Here is a 20,481-nt window from a genome sequence, read left to right on the forward strand (position 1 = left end):
ACTTCGACGTGTTGGTGCTACTGTCCTTTCCCGTTAGTCTTGTTTCTTCATTAAGTGAAATGTCAGTTTTCCTTAGACAATTCAGTTATAAAAGCCATTTGCCATTTGCTGTGCCTTTTGGTTTTTTTTTTATGTAATATAATTTATAGTCAAATTGGTTTCCATACAACACCCAGTGTTCATCCCAATAGGTGCCCTCCTCGATGCCCATCCCCCATTTTCCCCTCTCCCCCACTCCCCCATCAACACTCAGTGTGTTCTCAGTATCCAAGAGTCTCTTACGGTTTGCCTCCCTCCCTCTCTGTAACTTTTTTTTCCCTTTCCCCCATGGTCTTCTGTTAAGTTTCTCAAGATCCACATATGGGTGAAAATATATGATATCTGTCTTTCTCTAACTGACTTATTTCACTTAGCATAATACCCTCCAGTTCCATCCATGTTGCTGCAAATGGCCAGATTTCAAATGAATAAAGAAGATGTGGTTTATGTATACAGTGGAATACTACTTGGCAATGCTGTGCCTTTTATATCCAGGTTGTACCTTGAGTAGTTATTTAAAATTCTTAGGACCCCCACCTTAAACTCAGCAAGTCATAAACTCTGGAAAAGATCTCTTTAAAAAACATTGCACCGTTGTGAAATACCTACTGTGTTTTCGTTCAGAATTAACTGTGAAGCATTTATATGAATAAGTAACTTTCCAGGTCCCGTTCACTATGCCGCTAGGAACTATCCTTCTTTGCACAAGAATCCATTGGTTCAGTAGTTTGTTTTCTGGTTGATCTTAGAATTCCCCCTTTTCCTCTCCTTTCCACCTTTCCTTCTCACCCCATTTACATACCTATTAAAATACCTGCAGTATTTTTTCTTTAGTCTCAGGGGCAGGTGCCTTTAAAAAAAAACAACAACAACACAGTTCTCCTCTGCCTCTTTGCAGTTTTTCATCATCTCCTCCTTTATATGACGCCCCCTGAAACTCCTGTTCCTGCAGCCCTTGCCTCTGCTTGCCTCCCTCTGTTCAGTCACTCTAGAATGAAGTCAGAAAATGTGCATCTTTATCAGAGCCACTAGCTCGTGCGTGTGCTGCTGAGTCTCTGAATTCCTGTAGCTACCTTTACTCCAAAGTCTGTTTGGTCTCCACAGATTATTAATACAATTTTTTAAAATATGTGAAAGTTTTGAGGAATGCTGAACATTATGAAGGCATTCACGAACAAATTTGCCTAAGTCTGTATCCAGACATCACGCCCTGAAATAGAATAAGAAACTGAGCCATTGGTTGTAAGATACACCCAGTATCAGTAAAATATTTTCAGCTGGTATATAAAGGTGCTGTATTCCATATATCTGGATACTCTATAACTACTTTTTAAAAATTATTTCTTAGAGAGCATGCGAGCAGGGGAGAGGCAGAGAGAGAGAGAGGGAGAGAGAGAGAATCCCAAGCAGGCTTTATGCTGTCAGTGTAGAACCTGACGTGGGGCTTGAACTCACAAACCATGAGATCATGACCTGAGCAGAAATCAAGAGTCGGACGCTTAACTGACTGAGGCACCCAGTGTCCCTCTATAAATACTTTTTAAAACAACATTCCTTGTTTGGGCTACCTATTCAATACCAAATATTTAGGATAGAACCTCTCAAGTCAGCCTAAAACAGAAATTTCTTGATATGATGTCATGTATAAAATACCATATGTCTTTTGGGTGTAGTCAAGGTAAATGTTATGAATAAAACTGTAGGACAGTTCATTTCAAAAGAGGATGTGTGTTTACTGTGGCTGCTTCTCATGGTTTCAGATAATTACTCCTAGCAAAAGAAAAATGTCTGAAGCATCAATGATTATTCCTGGTGCAGATAGATACACTGTGAGAAGCCCAATACTTTTAATCAACACATGTAAGTTTTATATTCTTGAAAGATTTCTAACATACATATATGTATGTCCATATTTTTGTGCATATATATATATATATATATATATATATATATATATATACACACACTTTTTTTTAATGTGTTTATTTTATTTTTGAAAGACCACAAGCAGGGGAGGGGCAGAGAGAGGGGGACAGAGGATCTGAAGTGGGCTCTGCGCTGACAGGGTGACAGCAGTGAGCCTGATATGGAGCTTGAACTCACAAACCACGAGATCATGACCTGAGCTGAAGTCGGACACTTAACCGATTGAGCCACCCAGGTGCCCCAGACATTATTCTATCTTTAAAGCAGGCATTTTTTAATTCAGAGATATTCTGGGGATTTAATTTACACAGAGGATAAGTTAGAGATATGGAAATTGTTAAGATACAAACCACAAACGTCTTCTAATTGCCAAGAAATTTCAAATTTCGAAGAAAGGTCTGACAGGTATTAACATATAAGCATTATTCAAAATATTAATACCCAGATTAATAACTTGTAATTTAAGCGGGAGTCAGCCATAACATAGCAGCTAAAACATTGTGTCCCTCGGGCTGCTTGGGCTTGTTCCCCTGCTCCCAGGTGTGTACTTTGTACAGATTATCCTCCAGGTGAGTTTAGAACCAGTTTTCTTAATGTGGAGCTAAAGTGTCTACCTCATCAAGTTGTTTAGAAGACAAAATGAAAATCATTCATTCAATGAGGAATATTGTGAAACATTTAGACAGTGCTGGTACATACTAAGAGCTGAATAAAAATGAAAACATAATGCTATGTACTAGCTGCTATAAAACAGTCATATTTATTATTAGTCTTATGACAATTTAATAGTGACCTTCTGTTCCCAAAATCCAGTTGCCTCCTGGGCAATTGTCTAATATCCAACAGGCTCCTCAATTTTAACAGGTCCCAAATAAATTGATTTTTCCACCCTCCCTGCTAGTTTTTTGTCCATTTTTTTACCTTGGTAAATGGCATCTGTATCCACTTACTCATCTAAACCAGAAGTCTTGGGCCCATCCCAGCACCTCCCTTTTTTACATTCCTCATCTAAAAAGTGCCTCAGTAATAGCATATGTAATTTTAAAAATTTTATTTTGAGAGAGAGAGAGAGTACACACGGGGTAGGGGCAGAGAGAAGGAGAAACAGAATCCCAAGCAGGCTCTGCACCATCAGCACAGAGCCCAATATGGGGCTCAAACTCATGAACTGTGAGATCATGATCTGAGCTGAGACCAAGAGTCAGACGCTTAATCGACTGCGCCACAGAGGTGCCCCGCAATATGTAATGTTTAAAACCCTACAAATACGGCAGTCCTTTGTCCTCCTTTTTAGCAACACCACGAAGAGGAAGAGTTAAACCACCGCTGCACATGATGAGTTCTGCAGAAAAACCTGATATTCCTAAAACATCCGAAAGTGGGGTGGATAATGCTGAATCACTTACATCCAGACCATCTGAAGAAAGAAAGAGCAGAGATAATACAGACAAAGTAATTTTACTTTGACCACATTTTAAAAAATTAATTTTATCAAGTTACTATAGAAATACATATTGAGCTAATTTCTTTTGCAAGTAGTGTCTCACTTTGTTGAAAATATTACTGTATATATATATACACATATATATATACATATATGTGTGTGTATATATATATGTATATATATATGTGTGTATATATATATATATATATACACATATATATATATGACTTCTTGTTCTTGAAAGTCAGTCCTTATGACTTTTATTTATTTTGCTACCAATAAAATTTAGGAATATCCATTCAATATAACTTTGATTAATGTGTTCAGTATGAGAAATGGACTTGCCATCATTCTTTAGTTTATTATACAAGTTAGTGTCTGCTAGAAATGTAAAATACAAGTGGACTCTGTCCTTAAGTATCTCAAAGTCTATTGTGGAAATTAGATAGATTAATAAGATAATTATAATATTGTCTAAATGTTCTCAGACTGTACATAAAGGAAGCAGTAGGAACCTAATGGAGGGGCAGGTGCCTAGCCCCAGAGCTGGAGGCGTGGGTGAAGACCAGGAAATGCTCTTGAAGAACAACAGATAAGAGAATAGGTAAAAGAAAGTTATTTCCTGGGAGATGTAGGAGGTAATGAGAGATACAGGTAAGTTAAGTTTGTAGATGAGGAGCACCTAACAGGTCTGTTTTCTCTGAAGTGTCAGGTGAGCTTGGTGAATTTCTGTCGCATTATGTTGCAGGAGAGGCTCAGAGACCTGTAAAGATTGAAATAGCTACTAAGAGATAATGGAGAGAAGGAAGAGTAAGTAAAGGTGTGAGGCAAAGTGAAGGCCTTCTAAATTTAAGGTTGAATTCTATCACATGTATTAGTTCAGAAATACGTGTAATTTTCTCCAGCAAAGCTTAACAGCCTTGTTACTGCAGTAAAAAAGAATAGGTGGTGGGTTTAAGAAAGATGAAATGGTATGTGGCAGAATGATAAACGGTACTAAGAAAAGAGTCAGAAGGAGTTGTTCCGATTTTCAGGCTAAGTGTTCCTTAATCCGGGCACTGTCGTTCATTCAGTGGTGTGGCATGGTCCTGAGTGTTCTAGGCCTGTGCTTTTTCGTCAGGGAGCCCTTCAGTCCTCGTGACAACCAAACGCACCAGCACGTGTTCCCACTGCTCCTCTCTCGACTTAGAGACCCACTGGCCGGATTCAGTAGGGGAGACAGGCAGGACGAGGCACGATGTCCCAGCCTGTAGGGTGTGTTTTTCTGATAGTCATGGCAGGTTTTTATTTGATCTGGGTACATGTGTATCTGTGGCTATGGAAAGAAGGAAGCTTGGTGTAGGCCACAACTTTACCAAATCCTTTAATGTTTCGTAACTTCCCAATCTTTTAGGCATGTTAGTGAAAAGACCAGAATAGGTGCAGGCTGTGAGAGCAGCTGCAGAGCAGTAGACGTGCCGTGGTGATTCTAGGAAGTGTCGGCTACAGATGGAAGCTGAATTACTGTACTAGCCCTGGATGAGTCCAGAAAATTTGTAGAATCTTCTGCCTTGTCTGCAATGAAAATGGTTTTCTTGTGTTTTAGGATAAGCAATATTCTGGAATGGGCATCATCTTTATGAAACAGTAGAAGTACTATCCAACTTTTAATAGCAAGGCAAATTTATTTTAAAGGTTTTAAACATTAACACGGTGACTTTTAAGGGTTGTTTTCATATAATACCTTGTCCCCTATGTTTTATAGCATATCAAAACTGCTAAAGCTGTAGAGAAGATGGAAAACAAGGACACTGAATTCCTAAACCAAAATTTTAGTAAGTACTTCTTAAATTTAATTTTACTTTCTCTTTAAAAAAATATTTTATTCTTTTTATATTATATTATAATATTATAATATATATTTATAAAATTTATATATTTATGTATATAATATTTATAATATTTATAAAAATATTCTTTTCGTATTTTCCTTTAATTCCACTGACTTTCGTTGATTTGAAAAAGAAAGATTCATAATGCATGCATTTGGCTTTATGCATTTAGAAACTTCGAGGTTACAGGAAAATATTCTACAGTCTCTATTTCCAAGAACATCAGTCTCTCCTTCCTAATATGTGAACCTTGATCAAATTGTATACCGACTCCCATTTTACCCTGCCAGCTGCATACAAAACTGAAAATGCCATAATTTTGGTTTTATTTAGATAAACTGCAGGATGCTGTTCCTGATTCACAGACAGTGGGAAAAAAAGATAAACCTGTGTAAGTATCAAAAGCCATCAAGTAAGTCAGCATATATGAATGTTGTTTTAGATTAATGTAATAAATTTAAAAGAAAAGGCCCACGTATTCTTAGAAGGTGGTATTGGCTGTAGCTCTGATCATCACGTGTATTACTATGACTGCACAATGGGGAGTAGTCTGCTTTTCCATAGCAGCCAACAGAACTCTTTTTCAAATTGACTCAAAATGAATGGGATTTTTAAAAGAATAAGGTATGAATGTGAAGAAATTTAACCTAGTTTAAATTACTGTAAACCTAGTTTACAGTAGTACATGTAAGATACGAGACATATTAGTAGATCTCAAATAGTGGCAATGATAGACCTTTTGTAATAACATTTTTTAATCTCATCAGTTATATAGTAAATTTTAACTTTCATCATGACTTACCAAAATATTTTCATACTTGACTATTAACAAATGACCATCGATAAACATTGACTAGATACAAAAAAAATCAAGGTCTCAGGTCAGAGTCCTAGGCTAATGTTTTATGATCCGTTAAGCAGGCTATTTTATTTTCCAGGTTATCTGGTGTGTTGGACAACGTCTGTGGAAATAAAATGAACTCCAAATGGTCATGTTGGACCCCTGTAGCAAATATTAATCTATGTAACAACAAAAGAGCAAGTACTTCATCAGGAGATACATTCAGTCAAGGTGAAACATCGTTTTTTCTGTATATAACAGTAGCTCAGGGAAATACTCATTTCTTTAAATGTCTAACAAATATCTTTGATGTTAACAAATTTATGTGTTACCAGTTTATTAAGTTCATAAAGATAAATGTTTTATTTTTCCACTAGGTATTATTGTCAAAAAACTTACTAAACAGAAATCATCCTCTTCAACATCTGGTGATAATTGTGAAGACACAGAAGAGGTGCCGCATAAGAAAAAAACAACGCAGCATAGCGAAATAGATAAAGTGGAAGTAGCAGTTTGCAAAAGAGACAGTCAGCAACAACTAAATCATCCTAAACATTCAGAGCTGAAAAACACTGAAAATACCAAGCAGAGTGATTGGCGTATTGAATCTGAAACTACTTTCAAATCCGTTCTCTTAAATAAGACCGTTGAGGAATCTCTGATCTATAGGAAGAAGTACATATTGTCAAAAGACGTGAATACCGCTATTTGTGATAAAAGCCCTTCTCCTAGAAAAAATGTGAAAAGTCACAGAAGATCAGGGAAAAGATTAACGTCTGAACTTAATTCCTGGGATCTGAAACAAAAACAAATGGTGAGCTTTCAGTGTGTTTGGTTTCTGCATACTTACAATATGCCTACCTAATAACATAGACAGTGAAAGACGCTTTCTTGAGTGCTGCAGACTTAACATTCGTGAGACCTCGTTCTTTAACTCAGGTCTCCAGTGTGCGAGTGAGTACCTCCCGACTCCCTCACCTCGTCCTGGCACCAGCCCCCACCGAGCCAGTGTGCCTGCAGGCGCAGGGCAGGTGTGTAAATGGGTGTAGCAAGAAAGCACCCGGCAGCCCCTTGTCTCCTCCCATTGGCTCTCCTTCACTCTGCCCCGCAGGTGCTCTGAGCATGTGTATACAACCGTCTGTGCCTCTCTCACGGTGCTTATCTTTGTTTTAAAAACTGGTTGTCTCTGTGTGTTCTTTTTCCTCCTGCTTTAACCTCTTAGAGTTTAAAGATTGTGTTTTATCCGTTGTTATCCTGAACGGCCTAGCAGTTTTGCACACGGTAGCATCTACATTTCTTGAATTATTGCATCAAAGTTTAGCAAGATTTTTCAAGAAAAGATGTAGGTGGAGTGCAGGAGTTGATCTTCTGTCCTGTTGCTCATCCCCTTTGGAGCCTTTACCTCCTACGTGAGATCAATCCTCTGTAGGACATCTCTAGTAGGAGTTTGAGCGGCGCCATACTTTAGGCTGAAAGTTTACTTTTTGTAGCAGTTACAGGAAATCTTTTTCTTGTCATTGCTGTCAAGATGCAGATTAAGAAAACTTTGTAATTAGAATACATTTCCACTGCCAGTAATACAGTCTGTTCCTCACTGCTCCTTAGAAGATCCAGGTTTTACAGGCTTCTATTTTCATTTATCCAGAGTGGTATTAATACCTGGATAGCCAAATATCTAGAGCTGATGTAAAATGTTCATGTGTTGGGACATCTCAACATGCAAATGAGATACTTAAGAGATAATTTCCGATTGTTCTTTTATGATTAGACATTATTTCCTTCGTCTCAAACGGCCTTTGTATTTTGTCTTTCATCTGTATTTCACTTTGCCTGCTTTAGCAACTTTCTTCTTTGACCAAATCCTTTTGGGTCACTTTTTCATGTTGCTTAGTATGCTGTTCTTTCTAGTCTTAGCTATTTAGTTCCTTCAGACCCAGGGAAAGTAGGTTCTTTTTGTCTGAGTGCTGAGCTTTTATTTTCAGCTGTTTTCTTTGCAGTTTAGAATCATTCCACAGAATTTCCCTAAGCCGGCTACTTATTTTTTCCTGGGAGCATGGAAACTGATCATGTCTTTTAAGCTGTGCTCTGATTTTTTAAAATCCACTTTCCTGTCTTCGGAAGTTCTCTTCAGTCTCACACAGTGGTGCTCCCTGTGTTATAAGACTTTCTGCCACTCGCATACATGGATGACTCTCTTTTTAAGGTAGGCATCCGATTCTGCTTCTTGTTTACTGGGTTAATCCAGAGAAATAGAACCTCTGTAGCACAATGGTACAGATTTCCCAAGTTGGCTCTAATTATGCTGGAAGTTCTTAAATCACATGCTCGCTATTTTATGGGAAGTTCATTTTTGCTACATTTCGAAGCCAAGTAAAGTAACCTCAAGAAGAGATAGTAAGTAATACTTACTATCTTTGTTACATATAAAAACATACACGTAGGGGCGCCCGGGGGGCTCAGTTGGTTAAGCATCTGACTCTTGATTTTGAATCGGGTCATGATCTCGCGGTTTGTGAGGTGGAGCCCTGTGTCTGACAGCGTAGGGCCTGCTTGGGGTCCTCTCTCTCTCTCTGCCTCTCCCCCCCCCCCCCAAGTAAACTTTAAAAAACGAAACAAACCCATAAACTTAAAAATGGTTAAAATAGTAAATTTTGTATTTATGTTCATGTTGTATTTTACCATAATTAAAAACAAAACATATGCCTGGTTCCCTGAGAAAGGTAAAACTAAAGTCAAGACAAGAGAACTCATGTCTTTATTATAGGGAGTTTTCTTTTAGCCAAATTACGCAGATAATAATTCTTTGTAGTCCTTCCATTTTTAGAGTATTATTCGTTTTTACTTTTTTTTTAAGTAATCACTACACCCAGTGTGGGGCCTGAACTCACAACTGCGTGATCAAGAGTCGCACGTTCTACCAACTGAGGCAGCCAGATGCCCCTAAAATAATGGGATTTTTTAGAGCAGTCTCAGGTGTATAAGTATACAGAGTTCCCATATGCCCCTTCACCCACACCCCAGTTTCTCCTATCATTGACATCTTACATCAGTGGGTATATGGGTTACAAATTATGTACCAACATCATTACATTATTATTAACTAAAGCCTGTAGTTGAGGTTAGAGTTCATTCATTGTGTTGTATGTTCTATGTGTTTTGACAGATGTATAGCAGCCTTTACCTACTGTTACGTTATCCTACGTAATCATTTTCCTGCCTACGCTTCCCCTGTGCTGCCTCCCTCCTAAAACTCGTGTTGATCACTGATCTTGTTGCTGTCTCTGTAGTACTTTTGCCTTTTCCAGAATGTCGTAGAATTGGAACCATATAGTATGTAGTCTTTTCAGATGGCTTCTTTCACTCAGCGACATGCCATGACGTGTCTCTGTGTCTTTTCAGGGCTCGACGGCTGATTTCTTTTTGCTGCTGAGTAACATCCCATTGCATGGTGTACCGAGATTTGTTTATCTGTTCACCTGTGAAAGGACATCTTGGTTGCTTCCGTGGTTTAACACTTAATAAATAAAGCTTCTGTAAACATTCACGTGCAGGTTTTAGGTGGACGTAAGCTTCCAACTCATTTGGGAGAATTGCTAGATCGTGTGTTTAGTTTTGTAAGAGACCGCATGTCTTCCCAAAGTGGAAAAAGTGGCTGTACCGTTTTTGCCTTCCAAGCAACAGATGAGAGAGTTCCTATTGGTCTACATCCTTGCCAGTATTGGGTGTTGTCAGCGTTTTGGATTTTAGCTGTTGTTGTATGTGCTCGGTGGTATCTTGTTTTAATTTGCAGTTTTCTCATGATCTGTGATTTTCAGCATCTTTTTATGTTTTTATTTACCCTCTGTATGTCTTCCTTGGTGCATTACGTATTCAGATCTCTTACTCATTTTTTAAGTGAGTTCTTTGTTACTGTTGAGTATCAATAGTTGTTTGTATAATTTCGATACAGGCACGCCAAACTTTATCGCACTTTGTAGATGTTGCATTTTTTACAAACTGAAGGTTTGTGGCAACCCTGTATTGAGCAAGTGTATTGGCGCCGTTTTTCTAACATCATTTGCTCACTTTTGTCTCTGTCACATTTTGGTAATATTCATAATATTTCAAAGTTTTTCATTATTATTGTATCAGTTATGGTGATCTGTGATCAGTGTTTTTTGTTCCGATTGTGATTGAAGTGCCACAACCCAACCACACCCCCACACCCAGAGAAGATGGCAGATGTGACAAATGCGTTCGTCTCCGCTCCACTCACTGGCCACTCCCTCGTCTCTCTCCCTCCCCTCAGGCCTCCCTATTCCCTGAGACAGCCAGTAGTGAAATTTGGCCAGTTAATAACCCTGCCGTGGTCTCTACGTGTTCATGTGAAAGGAAGAGGCACACGTCTCTCAGTCTCTCACTTGAAGTTGAAAGCTAAAAATAGGATTAAGTTTAATGAGGAAGGCAAGCAGAAAGCTGAGATAAGCAAAAAGCTCAGCCTCTTGTGAAACCATTTTACTGCTGACCTGGAGAAGGTTTTAGTGGCCCGGATAGAAGCTCAAACCAACCGCCAAATTCTCTTCCGCCAAAGGCTAATTAAGAGCAAGGCCCTAACTCGCTTCAATTTTATGAAGGCTGCGAGTGGTAAGAAAAGGTTGAAGCTGGCAGAGGTTGGTTCATGAAGTTTAAGGGAAGAAGCTGTCTCTAGAACCTAAAAGGGCAAGGTGAGGCAGCAAGTGCTGACGTAGAAGCTGCGGCAAGTTCTCTGGAAGATCCAGCCAGAATAAAATAAGTAATAAGTTTGGCTCCATTAAACAGTGGATTTTCAGTGTAGACAAAATAGCCTTATCTTGGAAGAAGGTACCATTTGGGACTTTGATAGCTAGAGACAAGTCAATGTCTGGCATCAGAGCTTCAAAGGACAGGCTGACTCTTTAGTTAGGAACTAATGCAGCTGGTGATAGGAAGTTGAAGTCAGTGCTCATTTAATGTAAAAAATCCTAGGACCCTTAAGAATCATGCTAAATCCCTTCTGCCTGTGCTTTATAAATGGAACAGCAAAGCCTGGGTGACAGCATATCTGTTCATAGCACAGTTTGCTGAATGTTGTAAGCCTGCTGTTGAGACCTGCTCAGAAGAATATGATTCCTTTTAAAATAGTATTACTTCTCAGGGCACTTTTGTGGCTCAGTTAAGTGTGTGACTCTTGGTTTGGGCTCAGGTCATGATCTTGCCATTTGTGAGTTCGATCCCCACATTGGTCTCTGTGCTGACAGCTGTGGAGCCTGCCTGGGATTCTCTGTCTCCCTCTCTGCCTTTCTCCTCCTCCTCCTCCTCCTCCTCCTCCTCCTTCTTCTTCTTCTTCTTCTTCTTCTCTCTCTCTCTCTCTCTCTCTCTCTCTCTCTCCCCCTCTCCCCCTCTCCCTCTCCCTCTCCCTCTCTCTTTCTCTCTTTCTCAATAAACACTTAAAAAATAAAACATTATTTCTCACTGACATTATATCTGGTCACTCAGGAGCTTTGATGGAGATACACAACAAAATTAACATTTTTATGCCTGCTAACACAACATCCATTCTGTAGCCGGTGGATCAAAGAGTAATTTCTACTTTCAAGTCTTACTGTTTAAGAAATACATTTCATATGGCTACAGCTGCTGTAGATAGTGATTCCTGCGATGGATCTGGGTAAACTAAATTGAAAACCTCTGGAAAGGATTCACCATTTGAGATACCATTAAGAACATTTATGATTCGTGGAAAAAGGTCAAACTATCAACATTGACAGGAGTTCGGAAGAGTTGATTCCAATCTACATGGACAACGTTGGGGGATTCAGGACTTGAGTGGAGGAAGGAGGTACCTAAGTAGCTACGGATGTGGTGGAAACAGCAGGAGAACTAGAATTAGAAGTGGAGCCTGAAGAGGGGACTGAATGGCCGCAATCTCACAGTCAAATTGAATGGATGAGGAGTTGCTTCTTATGGAGGAGCAAAGAAAGTGGTTTCTTGAGATGGAATCTACTCTTGGTGAAGATTCTGGGAAGATTGACCACAAAGAGTGTAGAATATTACGTAAACTTAGCTGAGAAAAGCATAGGCATCGCTTGAGAAAATTGACTTCAATTTTTGAAAGAAGTTCTGCTGTGAGTAAAATACCATGAAGCAGCGTTGCATGCTACACGGGAATCGCCCATGAAAGGGAGAGTCACTCAATGCAGCCAACTTCATTGCTGTCTTATTTTAAGAAATGGCAGGGGCGCCTGGGTGGCTTGGTCGGTTGGGCATCTGACTTCGGCTCAGGTCATGATCTCACGGTTCGTGAGTTCGAGCCCCGCGTCGGGCTCTGTGCTGACAGCTCAGAGCCTGGAGCCTGTTTCGGATTCTGTGTCTCCCTCTCTCTCTGCCCCTCCCCTGTTCATGCTCTGTCTCTCTCTGCCTCAAAAATAAATAAATGTTAAAAAAAAAAAATCAGGGGCGCCTGGGTGGCGCAGTCGGTTAAGCGTCCGACTTCAGCCAGGTCACGATCTCGCGGTCCGTGAGTTCGAGCCCCGCGTCAGGCTCTGGGCTGATGGCTCAGAGCCTGGAGCCTGTTTCCGATTCTGTGTCTCCCTCTCTCTCTGCCCCTCCCCTGTTCATGCTCTGTCTCTCTCTGTCCCAAAAATAAATAAACGTTGAAAAAAAAAAAAATTAAAAAAAAAAAAAAAAAATCGAAAAGAAATGGCCACAGCCGCCCTAGTCCTCAACAGCCACCGCCCTGTTCAGTCAGCAGCCACCAGTGATGAGGCAGAACCCTCTACCAGCAAAAAGATTGCCATTTGCTGAAGACTCAGGTGATTAGCATGTTTTAGCATTAAAGTATTTTTTAACTAAGGTATGTACTTTGTTTTTTTAAGACATAATGGTATTGTGCATTTAATAGGCTGCAGTATAGCATAAGCATAACTTTTATATGTGCTGGGAAACCAAGTTCATTGGACTCATTTTAATGCATTACTCGCTTTATCTCTGTGATCTAGAACCAAACCCACGGTATGTTGTGGTATGCCTGTCCAAATCCTTTATCAGATATGTGTTACACAAATATTTTCTGTTTATGGCTTATCTTTTCATTTTCTAAACAGTGTCTTTTACAGAACGGAAGTTTTTAATTTTAGTGAAGTTCTACTTACCAACTTTGTGTTTTGTGGATTGTGCTTTTGGTGTTATAGACAAAAAGGCACTGCCAAACCCAAGATCACCTAGATTTTCTTCTATGTTACCTTCTAGGAGTTTTATAGCTTGCATTTTACGTTTAGGTTTATGGTCCTTTTTTTTTTTTTTTTTTTTTTTTTTTTTTTTTAATGTTTGTTTAGTTTGAGAGAGAGAGGCAGAGGGAGAGACGGAGAATCCCAAGCAGACACCACGCTCAGAGCAGAGCCTGACGTGGGGCTTGATCTCACAACTGTGAGATGATGACCTAAGCCAAAATCAAGAGTCAGATGCTTAACTGACTGAGCCACCCAGGCGCCCCTGGGGTCCCTTTTAAGTTAATTTTTGTGAAAGGTGTAAGGTCTGTCCGGATTCTGGTTTGTTTGTTTTGTTTTGTTTTGTTTTTTTGCATGTGGATGTGTGGATGTCCGGTTATTCCATCGCCGTCTGCTGAAAAGACTGTCCTTTCTCCATTGCATTGCCTTTGCTCCTTTGTCAAAGATCAGATGACTATGAGGGCTTATTTCTGGGCTGTTTGCTCTCTGTTTTGTTCTATTATTCTATTTGTTCTTTCATCAATACCACACTATAGTGATTGTTGTATCATTTTAGCAAGTCTTAAAGTAGGGTAGTGTCAATCTGACAACTTTGTTCTTCAAGATTATATTGGCTATTCTGGGTCTCTTGCTTCTCTGTGTACATTGTAGAATCATTTTGTTGATATCCACAAAATAACTTATGGGATTTTTGTTGGGATTACATGAACTCTAGATCCAGGTGGGAAGAACTGACATCTTGACAATATTAACCTTCCTATCTGTGAACCTGAAGTTTCTCTCCATTTATTTAGAGTCTTTGATTTTCTTCATTCGTCATATAGTTTTTCTCATATAGAGCTCATACATGTTTTGTTAGATTTATACTTGAGTATTTCATTTTGGGGGGAGTACTAATGTAAACGGAATGTAATTTCAAATTCTAGTTGTTCATCACTAGTTTATAAGAAAGCAGTCAACTTTTGTATATTAACCTTGTATCCTTCAGCAATGCTATCACAGTTGTATTTTAGTTCCATTTATTTTTACATGGATGGAAACTTTTCTTTTGATCTCTGCAGAGCACTCTGCATGGTTCTCTGTGTTAAGTTTTATCCTGTGTTATTTAATGCCTAACAAAGCCCAAACTTACTAAATCATTTCTTACCCGCTTTATTTCTCTTTGTAGTTATATATAAAACCAGATTTTTCTTAAACATTCCTTTCAGCCTTTATTTTCCTTTGAAGTTAGTTAACTGGTAGAGTCTTAAAGTAACTTATACATTGTTTCAGAGGGAAAAGTCAAAAGAGAAAGGATTTACCGATGCAACAGAATCCTTGATAAACCAACTCAATAAGAGATATAAACCCAAGGATGACATAAAGTCTACAAGAAAATTCAAAGAGTCTTTGATTGATGGGTATGTACTTAAATTTTAGACATAAATATTTTTTTGACAGATCCAACAAAATTATTTCACAGTTATAAGAAAATTAGTTTTGAACATGTTCAAATAGTATAACTTTCTAGTAGAAAACACCTAGTTACTTACTTTTGTAAATGGTAGCTGTTTTAATTATACAGGAAGGGAACTAAATTTGAAATTAGTCATTGTAGTATGTGATTATATTTTATAAAGTATCAAAATACCATATTGATAGAGCATACCTTTTCATAAGTCTTTAGGCTATAGACATTTTCAGATTTTATTTATTGAGCCTAGTGATGAGTAAGACTAAATACGTGTACATATGTTGCTTGAACGGAATAGGAAATCGAAATGAGCTGAGCTGAGTCGCTTTCATATAATAAATATGTTATTTTTTGTCTGCAGTCTTTCTGAAGGTTAGGTCTTTTCTTATTAAAAGATGTTTCTTTACAGGTTGTAGGTGGTTAATTCATGTCTAAATTAATTCTGGCCTTATTACAAGGCATGAAACACTCTCATGGCAGAACCATTCATTTCAAATTGCTTGGCACCTTTTGCCGCATGCGTGGTTCAGCTTAGAATTAGCAGTTATGGTTGCTGTTTACGAGGAGGGAGGTTGCAGGATTATGAGACTAGTCTTGTCACACTGCAGTTATTTACAGCATATCTAATGTAAACTTAGCGATCCAAATGTTTTACCTTATATAACATGGCTTTTACGAAGAACATTCCACTGATGATTGCTTTTTTCATTTTGACAATATCTTTTTTATAGTGGTTTTTCAAACAAATCTGATCTACAGCTCAGTAAGGTAGGTTTCATTTATTTCACTGCACCAAATGTCTAGTCAGACTCTGGTAACTGTAAACATAAAATGGAAGCACAGTAGGATGGAGTTCATGTTTTCAGCATGTTGATAAACGGGTTAAACAATCGCAAGTTTAGTGACAAGTACTCAAAAGAGTCCTTTCTGTTCTGCTTTTCAAAATAAAAGTTCCTTTTTCTTAAGTTATTTATTTACTTCTTTTGAGAGAGAAAGAGAGAGACCGAGAGAGAAGGGGCAGAGAGAGAGAATCCCGAGCGGGCTCTGCACTGGCAGTGCGGAGCCCAGTGTAGGGCTTGATCTCACCAACTGTGAGATCATGACCTGAGCTGCAGTCAAGAGTTGGACACTTAACTGACCGAGCCACCTAGGTGCCCCCAAAATGTTTCTTTTACATGTGTGAGTGTGATATTTTCACTTTCTGCCTTGTGATTCAATAAGTCTTTGTTTTCATTTGTTTTCCTTAGCTAATCTCATCTCTTCTGACAAGAAGATCTTTCTTAACTCTGTATCTCTGTTAAAAAAATTATTTATGCAGGCTTAAAATACCAGTTGCCTTTGAATTATTCCTCACAATTACTTTCTATCCATTTAATTTCAAGTTTTGAGGTTCACCTTCTGTACGTTCCTCTTAAATCACCCTCTGCCGCCTTATGTAGCCCCTTTATCCTAGTTTGAGTTCTAATTTCTAATCCCTGGATTATTGCAGTGGCATTTATGTAATTTTTTTGCCTCTAGTATTTCTCTTGTCAGTCCGCCATCCTGTTCAGTGCCAGCTCTTTCTCTTTTTAAAGCACACACTTCAGCCGTGCCATTCTGTTCAGATGCCTTCTCTGGTCCCTGTTGCTTACTGAGTGCAGACTTAGGCGGGCTCTCTAGTCCCTTTAAAAGTCTGTCTTTATTTCCTAGTATTAGTTCCCTAGACATGTCTCCTTTAGCTGAAGCATAATAACTTGAGACTCCCCGAAGTGTTTTCCCTAAGTGCCTATTCTCTTTTTCTTCCCCTCTTTATGAAAAACCGAACTGAGTCGGGATGCTCTCACACTCTTTTCTGCTCATCAGAGCTTGATTTCTCCTTGCGAGTCTTGCTTCAGAGCCCGCCTTCGTTTTGAAAACTTGCAAACCCCACATGGACAGAATCTACACGCCGGTTTCTTTGTACCGTTTTTTGATATTTTACTGAGTCTTGCAGTTCTTTTTTCTCTCTGGTGTCTTCTATCAGAGTGTGTCTGTTTAAATCATCTTTGTGTCCTGTGTGACCCTTCTGCTTACTTTTGTATCTCTTTTGATATCTTGGCTTATCTTTGTGTCTTCTGTAATACCTACACACACGCATGCAGTAGACGAGTTTAACAGATATATCTAAACACTGGTAAAAATCATACTGGAAAGGATGACTCAGATAAGCGATCAGAGGAGTAATATATTAAGGGATAAACTTTCTGGAATAATACACATAATTATATACAAGATAGCCAAAGTACATAATAAAATTGAATATAGTTAACAACTAAAATGAATGTTTTGTTTTAATATTTCCAACTTACTAGACTTCTGAGCATCTCTTTTCGGTAAGCAATCATTTAGTGATATTAGTAGTGATTTTCCATAAGCCTTAGTCTCTCCCAAAGTTTTTCTGTTGAAGACCTTAAAGCAAACGAGTCTAGAAAAAAAAAGCAGCATGTTTGTTTTGTGATTCTGGAATCACTAAGGTTCAGCTTGTTTTGAAACCAGTGAAAAGGTCATTTACCTATGTACAGTGATGGCAGTGCATATTAAAAAGTAAGGATTCTATGTTTGTATTTAATTTACTTTCAGTCATATTCTTATTTAATACCTAAGTCTTCAAAATTTATAACAGTATGGATGTTTAATACTTTTATTCAGTTTACATTAAGGCAACAGCTACAGATGGAAAATAGGAGTAGAAACAGGTAGAAAATATATGAAAAATACAATTGCGCATGTTGTTTGCCAAGTATACTAATGTACAAGTTTCAATGGTTGTATATAAACTTCTTTTGTATTTAGGAAAAAGTTCAGAAAAAAAGTTATAGGCAACTGAAGACTACTTTTGTTAATGTTACTTCTGAATGCCCACTGTAAGTAATTTTTCAGAGATCTTGCAGTTTTCTTCATGTACGAAGAATATTTATTATATAATGAAGTTCATATTTCTCTTCATTTTTACAGGAATGATGTTTACAATTTTAACTTGAATGGCGCTGATGAGCCTATTATAAAACTTGGAGTAAGCTAGAAATCAGTATTTTGTATTGGTTATTCAGTATTTATTTTGTATTCAGTATATTGTTATTACAGTGTATGTTTTTTGGTTTCCATTCTCTTGTAGATATGTTTTAAAGTATGTTTAAGTACTTTAAAGCTTCTTTTGTACCAACTTAGGTATATTTGGTTTCCTTTAAAACCTTTTGGACTGAAGTAGAGAAAAATGAGTAATGAGGACATGGGAGTGGGGACTCACCCTACTACTTCAAGAACATCACTTTGCTTCTTCATACAAGACATTTTAAAACCATTGCTCTTACTTATTTTGTTTTTAATATATTTTATAGTATTAACTTTCTTTTTATATATAAAAGCATTTTAGTAAGCTTAATTTAATTGATGCGTCTTACGATAGGAAGTGATAGAAACTAGCATTTATATGTTTATTTTTTAAAACGTATGTTTACCTTATTTTGACACTAAGAAAAAATGTTTAATGTTTATTCACAATCTAGATCCAGGAATTTCAAGCTGCAGCTACAGAAGCCTGTGTGGATAATTCAATAAAATTGTAGGTGTTTTTATTATAATCGGGTGGGTCAGAGTAAAATAAGTTTCTCAGCTGTTCTTTTTCTTCAGTATGTCCCCCCAGTTTGTGTGAGAGGCTCTACCAAACTGAGAAGAAGGATGGGGCACGTTGTTGGTGGGACTGCCCCCTGACGCTCCTGACACTTCGGCCTTTACTCCTGAAACTGACATGTGCGTCCTCTGCACTTGTCATGTTAGCTGTGCATGTCCGATGATGAAGCTGGAGGGACTCAGTCCTTCATCCAACCTTGTTATTTTTATAATGAACCGAGGTCGGAGAGGATGAGCGACTTGGCCAGAATTATACAGTGAGCTAGTGAAAGAGTAGGGCTGAAGACCCATGTCTAGCTGTTCGGTGCATGTTACCTTAAGGAAAAAGTAATTAAATTAAAATTAATGCATCTTTTTGTTTAAGGATAGGTCCGAGGAGTCATGATGAACTTGAATCTTCTCTCAAAACAAAAGATAAAAAAGTAAGTGACAATATCCTAATGTGTCCGTTAAGAACTTTATTTTAAAAAATAATTTTCTGGGGCACCTGGGTGGCTCAGTCGGTTGAGTGTCCAGCTCTTCGTTTTGGCTCAGGTCGTGATCTCACGGTTTGAGATCGAGCTCTGCACGCTGACAGCACAGAGCCTGCTTGGGATTCTCTCTCTACTCCTCCCCCCGCGTATACACACCCTCTCTCTCAAGATAAATACTTAAACAAGAGATGATCACAGATCTAGAAAACAAAAATATTTGGGTTTTTCCCCCCCTCTATTAGACTGTTCATGTGCCCACTATGACTCTGTTATGGTCTCAGAGCTATTTGTAAGTCATCTACTAACAGAAGATACGATAGCTTTAGTTACTTTCTTTGATGGCATCAGCTCGTGTCTGTGTGGAAGTAAGCTGTTTTAACTTTCAAACAACAACAAAATAGGAATCTCAATCTCTGATCTGGGTTTCTGGGTGATTCGTTTGTCTGGATATGTGTTCTTAATGCCAGGTACATTAGTATGCTAAAAAATTAAGTTAGTTTTTCTGTTGCTTGGGTTGTTTCTGTTTTTTTGTTTTTTAGCTTAACTTTAAAAAAATTTTTTTTACATTTCTTTATTTTTTATTTTTATTTTTTTTAACGTTTACTTATTTTTGAGACAGAGAGAGACAGAGCATGAACAGGGGAAGGGCAGAGAGAGAGGGAGACACAGAATCTGAAACGGGCTCCAGGCTCTGAGCTGTCAGCACAGAACCCGACGCGGGGCTTGAACTCCCGGATCGTGAGATCATGACCTGAGCCAAAGTCAGATACTTAACCGACTGAGCCACCCAGGTGCCCTTACATTTATTTATTTTTGAAAGACAGACAAGCACAGGTGGGTGAGGGGCAGAGAGAGAAAGAGACACAGAATCCGAAGCAGGCCCCAGGCTCTGAGCTGTCAGCACAGAGCCTGATGCGGGGTTCAAGTCCACGAACTGTGAGATCATGAACTGAGCCAAAGTTGGATGCTTATCCAACTGAGCCACCCAGGCGCCCCTAGCTTAACTTACCTTTAATGGTATATAATGAGACACGTTTCTTCATCTATTATATGGATTCTTTTTTTTTTTAATAGATTGTAGCAAATCATAAAAAGAAAAATCTCTTTAGTGATACTGACACAGAATACAGATGTGATGACAGCAATACCGATGTTAGCTGGCTGAAGGAACCAAAATCAAAACCACAGCTGATAGACTATAGCAGAAATAAAAATGTGAAGAAACAGAAAAGTGGCAAATCAAGTAAGAAATGACTTCAGAGAAATATTGGAAATGATTTTACCATGTCAACTACTTAAAATGCTTTGTTGGCTGACAAGTATATTTGTACGTTGTTAGTGTTGATAACTATGTAGTCTTATGAATAGAAGAGTAAATACACCACGACACTACAGTGGTTTTTTTTTTTGTTTTATTTTTAGTAATATGGTTGTGTAGAAATTATTTTTTTTTACTGGAATCTTAAAGACAGAAAATATGATTGTCATATTCTTTGGTTCATGCATACTCTTCACCATTTGTCCACTCGTGGCCTGCTGTTATACAATTGTTTAGCAATTATT

At 38.2% G+C, this 20,481-nt stretch overlaps 1 protein-coding gene across 5 annotated transcripts in view; it reads left to right on the forward strand.

Annotated features, from left to right (window-relative positions):
- The window catches only part of SYCP2 (synaptonemal complex protein 2), a 79,559-nt gene that overhangs the window by 45,108 nt on the left and 13,970 nt on the right, over positions 1-20,481 (forward strand). For all 5 annotated transcript variants that reach the window (XM_045444062.1, XM_045444064.1, XM_045444065.1 and 2 more), the window contains exons 18-30: positions 1,800-1,899; positions 3,260-3,417; positions 5,154-5,223; positions 5,614-5,671; positions 6,219-6,352; positions 6,499-6,935; positions 14,617-14,744; positions 15,529-15,565; positions 17,609-17,679; positions 17,771-17,828; positions 18,322-18,377; positions 18,810-18,867; positions 19,993-20,161. In XM_045444062.1, coding sequence (XP_045300018.1) covers positions 1,800-1,899; positions 3,260-3,417; positions 5,154-5,223; positions 5,614-5,671; positions 6,219-6,352; positions 6,499-6,935; positions 14,617-14,744; positions 15,529-15,565; positions 17,609-17,679; positions 17,771-17,828; positions 18,322-18,377; positions 18,810-18,867; positions 19,993-20,161 — 1,534 coding nt within the window. The remainder of the gene's footprint in view (positions 1-1,799; positions 1,900-3,259; positions 3,418-5,153; positions 5,224-5,613; positions 5,672-6,218; positions 6,353-6,498; positions 6,936-14,616; positions 14,745-15,528; positions 15,566-17,608; positions 17,680-17,770; positions 17,829-18,321; positions 18,378-18,809; positions 18,868-19,992; positions 20,162-20,481) is intronic.

This window comes from Leopardus geoffroyi, chromosome A3 (genome assembly GCF_018350155.1).
Source record: "Leopardus geoffroyi isolate Oge1 chromosome A3, O.geoffroyi_Oge1_pat1.0, whole genome shotgun sequence".
Classification (NCBI taxonomy): Eukaryota; Metazoa; Chordata; class Mammalia; order Carnivora; family Felidae; genus Leopardus; species Leopardus geoffroyi.